Raw genomic sequence first — 12,063 nt, forward strand, 5'->3', positions numbered from 1 at the left:
TCTTATGTAGATAAGTGCTCTAATAAATTTGTTGTTACGTGCAAAAAGTTCTATTTAGAATGCTTGTTAGGTGAGGTAAACTCTCAGACTTACAATGATTGTGATCTTTCTATACAAGAGGTTATCTTGAAACATCAAGAATTTTGTAAGTCTTTTGGTTTCAAGTGCCAGCCTAAATTACCTTTTTTATATACCGTTTGGAAGTTCCACAAGAACCCTATAAAGCCTAGATTTATAGCTGCTTCTTGTAACACCTCTTTGACCGAGGTTTCCAAATGGCTTAGTTATTGTTTCAAAGCCATTTTACCTAGCGTAAATGAATTGTGGATAAACATGCTAAAGGAAGCAGACGTACCTACCGATTCAAGTTGGATTTTAAATGATTCAGTAGGTGTGATTCCTGTTTTAAAGTTTTTGAACTCTTCAAGAAGCCTCAAGGAGAAATCTTCTCCTTTATGTCTCCAAACTTTTGACTTTACAACGCTATACACGAAGCTAAATTTGGAGGATCTTAGATTTAGAGTCAAGTCTCTTATTTCAAAAGTTTTTGCGTACAAGCTTGAGAAGGATAGGTACAAGGCATTGCTAGTAGAAAAGTCAGCCTTGAACTTTGACTTCTTATGGCTGAAAACTAAGAATGTAGATGTAAACAAAGGAAGAAAGAGATTCACCAGGATTGTAGATGACATTTACATCATATCTTGGTTAGATTTTCTTTTGGACAATTTATATATAACCATCGGCGACTCTCTTTTCAAGCAAACAATTGGTATCCCTATGGGTACCAATTGTGCTGTTTGTCTTGCTAATTTCTATCTTTTTACTTATGAGTTGATTTTATGGAGCGTCTTGTCCTTGCTAACACTTGCCCAATATTTTTGCACAAGTTATGCAATGTAAGACGCTTTGTAGATGATCTTTTTGTCCCTGACGTTCCTTCTTTTCAAGATTTTATGTACTTGAATTCGAGTTCTTTAGGCGGAGGAATTTATCCCAAGGAGTTTTGTGAACTTAACTGTACTACAAATAGTGATTGTTGTGCCTTTTTAGACCTTAAGATTTTCTAGACTCCCTTGGGATTAGAAGTAGATATTTATGATAAGCGCCTTGAACCAGAATATGCCAATCTAAAAATCATCCGTATGCCTCACATTTCTTCGAACATTTCTCTTTTAGCTAAGTACGGTGTCATTTGCTCTCAACTATTTAGATTTTCTCGTCTTTGTTCTAGTAAATCCATCAGGTGTAGATACAAGAAGAGTGTATGAGTTGGCAACCTCCATTCAGAAGGATGGGAAAGCCACATTGACAGCAATAGATGGAGAGAAAGTAGAGGTATAGATCACTCCACAGCTCATTGCAGATGCATTGAAGCTGCACAACAAAGGGAGCTCTGTCAGGGAAAGAAGGGAGGCTATAGAGGTTTATGGGTCCAAGAAACAGAATGCAACCTATGGAGATATGGCATACCAAAGAGCGGCAACCCTTTGCCGACTGTACAACCAGTTTCTCCATATTTGCAGTAAAAGACCGCAAAAGTATACGACACCACCCCATGCCATTGCAACTACCATCACATGGGCATTGAAGAGCAATATGCCAAAAGAGGTGAATTACGCTCAACACATCCACGAGCAAGTAATTGCCATGCACAACGAGAAGCCAAAGTATATAGGAGGAGCTGAAGTTCTGACAAGAATAGCTTATGAAGCTATTGGAGCTAGAGATCAATGGCCAAAGGTTCCCTCCCAGAATGAGTGGCTTAGAGAAGCCGATGAGGAGGAAGAACAGCCTGAAGTATCCAAGAGGGCGTCCACAAGAGCACGCACGAAACTAGAAATAGTTTCAGAACCTGAAGAGGATGTGGATGAGCCGTTTATGAAGAAAGCAAAGAAGAAGGTTGCTCCCAAGCAAACCAAAAGTCAGAAAGCGGCAAGAATGGAAAGACTGGTGGAGCAGTTTAGAGCGGAAAGAGCTCTAAAGGGGAAGTTGTTGTGTGAAGTTTGATTTCTAGGATTAAGTTTTCAAGATGTCTCATCCTTTTTTTGCTTAAAGTTGAGTACTTGTTTTAAGTCAAATACGTTGCGTCAACTTATTTTACACATGCCTTTTTTAAAAACATTTTTAAGTTAATAATGTTTTGTTTTATCTAGTTTTGTTTCGTAGCAAACAAAGTGATTTACTTTGTTTGTTTTTGTTTTTCTTTTCTTTTCTTGTGTCCCTTGCTTTTATAGTTTTATGCGTGCTTTATTCCCTCTTATAATTCGTGAGCTCAGACTATTCTGAACTTATGAAGGTATATAGGTTCTATGTATCTGATCACTTTGGGGCTCGGGGGGGAGCTGTTGGGATCTTGGCCGGTACCTCTTTCTCAGATCACGCGCCAGTCATTCTGGCCTGAGAGGAGCAGCCTCAGGAGCCCAGTCTCCAGCTGAGGATCCCGGACAGGATTGTCTCTGATGCTAGCCTTGCTGAGGACATTGAGCGTATATGGCAGGAGAGCCAGAGTATGGATTTGGATGCAACTGAGCAGTGCGCCCATGGGATTACTGCACTCAGCTCTTTTATGCATGAGATTGCTTTGGCACGGCTTGAGGAGACGCGAGAGCGCGAGCGCCGTCTCAGACGCAGCCTGGCCTCATTACAGCGGCTTCAGGAGCAGCAGCCCTCCTGTGAGTGGGTGGAGACACAGTTGAGTCAGGCCCGACGGGAGGTCATCGAGATTGAGGAGGCTCGGCATGAGTTCTATTTTCACAGACATGCCTCTCAGTGGACTCAATTAGGAGATAGAGTGACATGAGAGTTTTTTGCTATCACAGGCCCTAGACATGCCAGAGCAGGGGTGCGCCAGCTTAGACGCCAGGATGGTTCGGTCGCGACAGAGCCTGATGAGATCCGAGCTATTGCTACAGACTTTTACAGGGAGTTGCTCTCAGCAGAGCCGCCCACGGAGGCACGGGAGACATGCAGGCAGACAGTGTGGGCTCATGTGCAGAGGAGGGTCACAGATCGCATGAGGGCTGCCTTGGCTGAGCCACTTTCTGACTTGGAGCTCGCGGATGCCCTAAGGGCCCTCCCTCGGCATAGCTGCCCTGGGGAGGATGGGCTATCTCCTGCTTTCTTTCTGCTGTACTTGGAGATATTGGGGCCCGGGCTTCGAAGGGGCTTCCAACACATTTTGGATATTGGGACTATGCCTCAGAGATTTTCAGAGGGCTTGATTTTTCTTATCCCCAAGGGGAAAGGAGTGACAGCTGACATTCGGCAGTGGAGGCCTATTACGATCCTCAACACAGTATACAAGGTCTTAGCTAAGGCCTTGAGTTTGAGGATCCAGCCCTTCCTTGGGGATTTGATTCATGCTACACAGACGGGATTTGTCAAGGAGCGCAACATCCTTGACAAACATCTTTACTTTTTGGGAGGCCACCGCACTTGCTCGTTTGCTGGGAGAGGACTTGGTTGTTCTCCTTCTTGATTTTGAGAAGGCATATGATCGGGTTGATTGGGATTTCTTGGAGGGGACTATGCTTGGCATGGGCTTTGAGGCTAGTTGGATTCGGGGGGTCTCACCCCTCTACTCTACAGCACGGAGTCAGGTTTTGATGGAAGGAGGCCGTGGTCCTATTTTTGAGTTGACTCGTTTAGTACGACAGGGATGCCCTTTTGCTCCTTTCCTCTTCCTATTCTTCGCAGAGGCATTGAGCATGTATCTGAGGGCTGAGGAGGTTGGGTTGCTAGCTATTCAGCTCCCAGTTGGGGGAGAGGATTTGCTGGATTCTGAGTTTGCTGATGACACTGGGTTATATCTGCATGGCCATGAGGCCAATCTACAGCGGACAGAGCAGTCGTTGCAGGATTTTTGTGTGGCTTCAGGGGCGCTGATCAATTGGCACAAGACAGTGGCCTTTTGGATCAGTAGCTCCCCCACTCCAGCGTGGAGCCCAAACCCCGGCTTCAGATGGATCCCCCTTGGCACTGCGGTGCGATATTTGGGATGTCAGGTCGGCCTGGATTTGTCACCCGAGCAGCAAATTGCCCCTCTTCTTCTGAGCATTCGGAGGAAGCTACTCTGTTGGAGCACCGCTCGGCTCTCTCTAGCATGGCGGGTGGTGGTGGCAAACCAGGTTCTACTGGCGACTATGTAGTATATCACTTCTTGTTGGATTTTTTCTAGTTCTTGTATCAGCCAGGTCCAGCGGATGATCAAGAACTTTCTTTGGTCTGGGCGCGATGGACAACCAGCCCGGGCGAAGGTAGCTTGGACAGTTATTACCCTTCCCCTGGCCAAGGGAGGGTTAGGTATCATAGATCCAGTGGATCAGAGCAGAGCGCTGCTGGGGAAGCTTATTGTATGAGGAGTCCTTCCGGGCTCTGAGCCGTGGAAGGAGTTGCTTTTTCAGAGGCTTCAGGCTTGAGCTCCCCTAGCAGGCGGCACTTGGGCCCCAGAGATCAGGTGGATTTTCACAGAGATGAGGAGGACATGCTTGAGCAGAGGCTGGGAGGACCGTTTTGCATTGAGCATTCTTCGAGCTTGGGAGTTCCTCCGCCCTGGCTTATCTCAGCGCCCACCCTCATGCGACGAGGAGAGGGCGAGACAGCCCTTGATATGGAGTCCTGCAGTTCGCACAGGGCATGGGTATATGTTGGGCACGCGCCCCCGATTGGCATGGGGCACCCTAGCAGCTGGCCCAACACGCAATTTTGGTGAGTGGCAGGCCTTCAGTAGTTTACCAGAGGAGCTACAGCTTCAGCAGCTGAGCCTAGTTAGAGGACGACAGACTATGAGAGATGATATACAGGCTGCGCTCACGGAGGAGTGGTATACGCCTTTTGCACCAGCGGCATTGCGTTGGATGAGAGCATTCACGCACCATGAGATCTTGATTGTAGTTAGAGCATGCACAGAGGATGGTAGATGCCTCTACTTTGAGGTCCAGACAGAGGGCAGACTATATAGGGTGATGGAGGAGTCCCCTCTGGTTGCTGATTGTATTTTCCAGCGCGTTCGGATCGTGGCAGCTGCTTCGCGGAAGTGGCACATTGAACCGGACCCTGCAGAGATTGACACAGACTGGCGCATCTCGGTTATGGAGCTCGGCCCTTAGCGCGTCTTCAGTGGGACCCGGGGGAGTGGATATGGCATGATCCTTATGAGACGGATACCCCTGGACACTCTTTTTTCCAGTACACGGTCAAATTAGGCCGGCACATCTTGACAGCGAGGCGTTTAGCTATCCCAGCAGCTGCTGAGCACTGGCGATTGCAGGGGTTGATGCATGAGTTCCTAGCAGATTTTTGGACCCGCCTTTGGGCTAGTCGTCAGGCTCACAGGATATCTACATTTCAGTGGCTAGTTGCACACAGGGGCTCTGCAGTGGGCAGTTGGCTGATCTACAGTGGTTTGCCACAGGCTTGCAGCGGCTGCGGATATCAGCTAGAGACACAGCGACATTGCTTGTGGGACTGTCCACAAGCACAACAGATCTAGCTGAGGATTCTTCGCATCATGTCCTCTCTCTCACCGGAGGGGGTATACACCTGGGGAGCAGCAGCTTGGTCCACCACCACGGGGCCTGTCCTGAGCCCACTAGCCAGGCCATCCATTTCACGCGGGGACAGCCTCGCAGGTTCCCTCCACCTGACTTCACGACAGCCGCATGGACACAGGAGAGAGATTTATGCTGGGAGCTGCTGAGCAGTCTTACCTTATGGTTCATCTGGAGAGCTAGGTGCTTCAGAGCTTTCGAGGGACGTCAGGAGCCCCCAGCAGAGACAGTTCGAGCTATTTGGCAGGAGATTATCCATACCCTATGCGGTCAGTATGATCGCATACAGGGCGATTTTGAGCGCGCGATTCTGCGCCGGCAGGCCTTTCATTCTACCTGGAGTAGGGGCCCTTTCTACACTTTGCGTGCTGGACACCCCCATTGGCACTATAGGCCACCTGTATGGCTTTTTCCCCCCCTCTATTGTATGATGTAGCCCTTCTTGTATCCGCTCAGCTTCACATTTGCACCAAGGGAGAGTCTCCCTTGCTGCTATCTCTATTTGTAGACTCCTACACATAGGAGGATGTCCATTGTAGCCCTTTGGGCAGTTTTTTCTCATAACTAATGAAAGGATCTTTGTTGAAAAAAAAAAAGCTACAACATGATCAGGGTTCAGTCAGTCCATTCAGTCTAGATTAGAAGTGATCTGGCACTTTTGTGAGTCTGTTCGCAGACCGTGCATGCCCAGTCACTTAGTGTAGATGCATATCCTCTGGTTGCACACAACATGATCATAAGCATTCCCATCAGAATCAGTCAGGGGAATTTTCCAGTGCATTTAGCCTATTTTACCTATTTTTGGCATTTTTCACTTATTATTTTTAAGTGACTTTTGTTCGAAAGTAGGTAGGGCAATTTTGCTAAGTTTGTATATAAGCAAACCAAAGCTAGCACTTTTTGGCAGAAGAGGCAACAGGAGCCAAGCTCAGCAGGCAACTTCTCCAACAAGACCTCTTGGTGGATTTCCTCCAAGCAAGAAGAACTTTTCCCCTAACGTTTCCTTCATCAGCCCTTGCCCTAGCGTATTCAACAGCTGCACCATCGCCAGCAAGCCCCAGTCCCTTGGCGTTTTTGCATCAGATCTTCACCGCAAGATCCTCTCATGCCTGGCGTTTTTCCCCATGCCTAGCGTTTTTGAAGAGCACCAACAGCTAGCGTTTTTGGTATGTAGCAGATATGTAGCCCTAGCGTTTTGAAAAGATCCCAGAGTTTGCAGATTTTCAGCAGTAGAAAGAGTAGCAGATTCAGCCCAGATAGACCATCAGATTCAGCCTTTAAGAACCTCAGTTTTCAGCCCTAAACTTGCAGATTTTCAGCGACAAAGACCCACTTAAACAACCCCCAAAATCAGCGTTTTTGGACTAGTCGCAGAGTTCAGCCCATAGCGTTTTTGGATAGCAATAGAAAGATTGTAGATTTCAGCCCTAGTGTCGGCCTCGTCATCCTCGTCGTCGTCATCAACATAGTCTAGACTTGCATCAGTCTCATGCATCACCATTGTACCAAATTGTGCAATCATAAGTAGACCACTCTCGCCGACGAGAGTGGGGCCTTCGGAGGAGCGTTTTACAACGTCTCTGGTGTCTATCTCTCTTCCCTCTCTATCTCTCAGTCTCATACACTTGCACGCACATTGTCCATTCACTTTGTTTGTGATCATAGCATTCTCTCATTAAGAACGGAAGGCTCTACCTTCCATAAGAACAAAAGGAACCTTGAGCACAATTCGGAGCACTCATTTTGAGCAAAGCGCAAACATTCATTCGGCTGCACCTAACACTTTTCCTCTTCTTTATTCCCCTATGGACTTAGTCCTTAAGTGATATATATCCCACACTCTCAACTCAAAGCAACTGTTGTAATGTTTTGCTTTTGGTCCCATAGGTCATATTTTCACCTCCATGGACAATAATTGAATCTCTCCCACCCTCCCCCCCCCCCCCCCCCCCCCCCCCCCGCCTGGCCTTCGCTTTGCGTGATTACTGGTCTTAGCTTCTTCCATGGGTGCTTTACCTTTATTCATCTCTTTTCTTAACTTTGTCTTTGAGTTTACCTCCTTTAAAGCATCTTCATTGCTGATCTTTGAGCTGTAGTTCAGACATGACCGTCATCATATCAATCATCCTCATAAATAGTGTCCAAAATCCCTACAACAAACTATGGTGGTGCTTGAGCTTGATTCTATCCCTATTGTTGTGCTTGCACTGCCTTGGAGTGGTGGCACATTTGCATTGACGTTACCCTCATTACTTAGTTGCCTTTGTATGGTAGGATACCATAGCCGCATGGAATGGGGAACGAGGCATAAGGGTGGGGAAACGAGGAATGGGCAAGAATAGGGAACTAGGAACGGGAGCAAAAACTAAAGGGATGGGCTTGGTTGAGCTTGCTAACCAGTATAGAGCCTTATGATTTCCATTATATAAATATCTAAACAAGGAATAACACTCTTTGCAAGGAACTTGTGTGTATCTAGAGAGAGTAGGTGATGGTGGGTGTGTGTGAATGAAAAAAGAGTATTGCCCCACTAAATCCAAACAAAAATAACAATGAGAACTAGTTCCTTATTTCTGCTTTCACAAGAGAAGATGTCTTGGTAGGTACGGAACGCGTTCCCAAATGGGTTCCCTTGTGACAGCAAAAACATGGATCGTTCTCTAAAAAAGGAAACATGGGAAACGGGTTCCTCATTTGGGAGCGCGTGTTCTTCTGTTGTGGGCCCCTATTCCTTGTGTTCCCTATGGCTATGTAGGATACAGCCTCCTGGCTTTCTCCTTGGTTGAGGACAATGAGATTATATATGCGCTCTCTCCCCACAATTGTGACATAGTTCAGGATCGTTATTGACATCCCCTTACAACATCGTTTTAGATAGCTTGCATAGCCAAATCAAGGTTACCATTTTACTCTGTCAATGTTTGTATCTCTTGATGAAGAGTCTCTTGTCGTCTATCTAGATCTTGCCAGCCTTGCAACTTCCGCATGATGATCTCTTTCTACATGGTTACAATCTCTTGCTTCCTCACTTTCTTCCTTCATTGCTCTTGCAAATCTCACAGCTTCTTCGTAGGTACATGGATCCTTAAGCTCCACTTTATCCCTTATGTTTGTGTAGAATAAACTGAATCCCTCCTTCAAAATGTTCAGTAAAACTTGACTTCCTTCCAAAATTCTCAAAATCCTTTGTCAACATGCCTCAAATCTGCTTATGTGTACATTGACACCCTCATCTTCTCTTTGATGTAGCCTTCTCAGTTCCTTCCATAGATCTTCAAGATTGTCTTCTTGCTCAAAATTCTCCCTCAAAACCTGACATAAAAAAATCCAATTGGGTTTTTGATGGGTTTTTGATCTTCTTGAAGTGTCTTCAAACCATACATGTGCTTCTCCGTCTAGAAATAAGCTCCCGAGTCTTACCTTGAAAGCATCGTCATTCCTATTGCTTTTGAGTGCTTTCAAGTTGATCCTACATATAAGCTTGTCAACATCTTCACCTTTTTCTCCATTGAAAGCTTCATATCCTTCTCCAGCCATAGGTCTCTTCAAGTAGTTGCCAACCTGTTGATCAAATCCTAGAATTTCCCCTCCTTGTGGGGGCACCAATTGATGTGAGGGATTGGGGGGCTGGCCTCTACAACACCTCCAACCACCTCAATGAAAAGAAGGTGTACGGTCAAAAAGGGATGTGATATTATGCTCCTTCCACTCAAAAGCCCAAACAAAGTCTCTCACCTATGTACAACCAAAAGTTTAAACACGCCTTCATATATAAGTTCTTGGAACAAAATCACTCAAAACCAGGGTAACTGCGAAACGAATCAGACCCAAAACGTTTCACCCTAGGCTAAAGCCTCACTGAAACATGTGACCGAAATGCCAATTTTGTGTATATATAGAGTTATGTATAGACAAAATAGGTGTTCACAGTGTAGGGAGTAGAGACACATGCTATGTTAACCTTGAAATAGCATATACATAATAAATAAATAATGGCCAAATTCTCTATAGGGAATTTTTCTTTTTAGGCGTTTCACTCCGGGCGTTTTACCTTGCAGGTGAAACGTTTCGGCCGTTTCACCTGTTTCACGTTTCAGGCCTGCTGAAACACGTTTCGTGGTTACGTTGCTCAAAACCCTCGTAACGCAAAGCTTCCATGAGAAGAAAACCTCAAAAAAACTCACTATATCTCATAAGAGAGCCCTCGGGACAGTTTGTTCTGAGAAGCATGCATGCAGAGAGGAGGACAGTGATAGGATAAAGGGGAGTAGGTGCCGATTCAAAAGTGTTTGAGGAGGAAAAGCATGCTGTCGCATTACTTGAGTGACGAGACGGCGGCTTCTCATGCGAGGCCCACTACCCGTCTCCTTCTGATTATAACCTACATCTCTCAAAGATTGGCACACAATATATACCTTCACAATGATTTCAAAATCTGCGGCTCTTCCTTGCATTTTTCCCTCCAAGTGGTACCACCAAAAAGTGCGAAAAGTGGTAGGATCATTGCATGCCTTGACCCCTCGAGGCATTTCTCATGGGAACCAGAGAAGATGGAGGCTTTTGCAGCTGCAAACTATGTGGTCTTTGTCGGTGGCATGCATGGGGAGTAAACTGTATCTGATCGACCTCGAGACCGCAATAATTTAGTGACAGTCGAGCTGTCTAACCATAGCCAAGATCCTCTAGCAACTCGCATTGCCTCCGTCTTTTGGCCAGAATTATCATAAATGGAATTTTTGAATACATTAAAGGAAGTGCAGTGCCGTTTACAATCATGCAAATTCTCAAATATTCAAACCAGAGCCATCAAGGACTGACCGACAGAATCTTGCGAAAGGCCACCCCCACGTCACTCAGATAATGGGAGAACTTCAAGAGTGAGTCTTAATGCAACTTGTAATGCTATCCATCGACCACTCCTGTTGACTCTTCCCGTAGAAAGGAATGGAGAAGCTTCCTTGCACTTGCAATATGTGAAGGATCTGAATCTGCATTGTAAGCTTGAGGGAGGAGGTAGGAGTAAAAGATTCCCATCTTTTACTGAAGCTTGATGTTAGTATTCTCTAAGAATGTCATCGGCGATAGGTCTGGACCTGGCATGGCCACAAGGTATCAGGGCAGCTGAAAAACAGCAGAAGCAGCCCAACATAGTGCATGCTCAAAAAGCAGTAAATGGTAGCTAAAAAAAAATCAGTTTTCAAAAGTCAGCGATTGCAATTGCAAAACTCTGGGTGCTTTGTGGTGAAAAACTCCCTTACATATGCTTGGGTGGCTGATTTTTGGGTGGTTAAATTTGTGTTAAAGGCTTCTAATGCAGGTGCTTTTGTAGCCCATATTACAATGCTCATAGGCCTCATATCACACAGAAGGGGTGCACAACCATGTCAAAATATTGGTTTAGATGAATAAATCACGTCTCTCAATCCAGCCGTGAACGATAGCGAGAAGGTCTCGATAAGTGACACGAGAAAGATTAAGCTGGTGAGGGTTTCATTTGTTAGTGTTATTGTTTGATGTTGTGAACACATGGTATTGTTCGTGTGTGTGTGTGTGTGTGTGAGAGAGAGAGAGAGAGAGAGAGAGAGAGAGAGAGAGAGAGAGAGAGAGAGCGAGAGCTTGCTTTTGATTGCCTCACAGATTAGCAGTGCTGTTGGTGAGTCATGGTGATCCTTTACAGATATTGCAAACAATAGTTAAAGCACCACATTTTGATTATTCACAAGAGGATATCCAGTATGATGCCCTGGTCTTATCACAACATGGACGCTATGCTTTAGAAACGGGAGAGCTACGTAGGCTCTCGTGATTGTTGCAATCTGTTCAAATGTGATTCAACAATCATTAATTGGGCAATCATTTGCCAATTAATTTAGTTGCCTTTGAAGAGGGCCTTGAGCAACTTTTTTCCTCTTCTTTACTTCTTTTATAAACAATAATTCATTTTTCTGGCCTTGATTTTCAAGGTCAAACTAATGAGATAAGCAGGAATTATGCCACAATCTAAGGTACTTACCGGAATTTTTAAGTAAATGCCCAATTGATTACCTTCAAATTTCAAGGCCTGGGCAGAAGGGGGGATGGGGTTTGTCTTGGAAGCTTATCACATTATATTGAAACAAACAACATATAGTTTAAAGAAACCACGTGTTTAATGTCCATGGGACTCACTAAGGGTTGTCATACGGTAACATGTGAGTGTAAGGGATGAGGGTCATATGAGGGAAGGAAGGTGCATTTTACAAAGCATGATCCCATAATTTAGGGTTCCTTGGTGCACGTAGGTGACGTCCCCTTATTTGTACTAATGGATCCCTTGGGATTTAATGCAAGAACCAAAGCACAATGGGGTACACTATTCACATACAAGAGATCCTGCAGAGGGATATTGAATTAGTGTATGTTCACATATTTGACCTGGTGGTTGGTTTTCAAGCACGAAGATGCTCCATAAGTTTTGAGAGGATATTTTTTGATTGATCCTGTGGGCAAGTCTTACAATCTTCTTCACCAACAA

General features: G+C 45.4%; 1 protein-coding gene across 10 annotated transcripts in view; it reads left to right on the forward strand.

Annotated features, from left to right (window-relative positions):
• Nucleotides 1-11,595, forward strand: part of LOC147454214 (uncharacterized) — a 91,311-nt gene extending 79,716 nt beyond the window's left edge. For 7 of the 10 annotated variants that reach the window (XM_086516214.1, XM_086516209.1, XM_086516215.1 and 4 more), the window contains one exon: nt 11,187-11,595. In XM_086516214.1, coding sequence (XP_086372340.1) covers nt 11,187-11,355 — 169 coding nt within the window. In that variant the 3' untranslated portion in view covers nt 11,356-11,595. Of the gene's footprint in view, nt 1-10,866; nt 11,031-11,186 lie in introns of all 10 variants that reach the window. The other 3 variants (XR_015188605.1, XR_015188607.1, XR_015188606.1) reach the window with 3 other exon arrangements.
• The last annotated feature ends 468 nt before the right edge of the window (nt 11,596-12,063 follow it).

This window comes from Adiantum capillus-veneris, chromosome 7, assembly GCF_014529385.1.
Source record: "Adiantum capillus-veneris isolate H3 chromosome 7, ASM1452938v2, whole genome shotgun sequence".
In the NCBI taxonomy this organism is placed as follows: Eukaryota; Viridiplantae; Streptophyta; class Polypodiopsida; order Polypodiales; family Pteridaceae; genus Adiantum; species Adiantum capillus-veneris.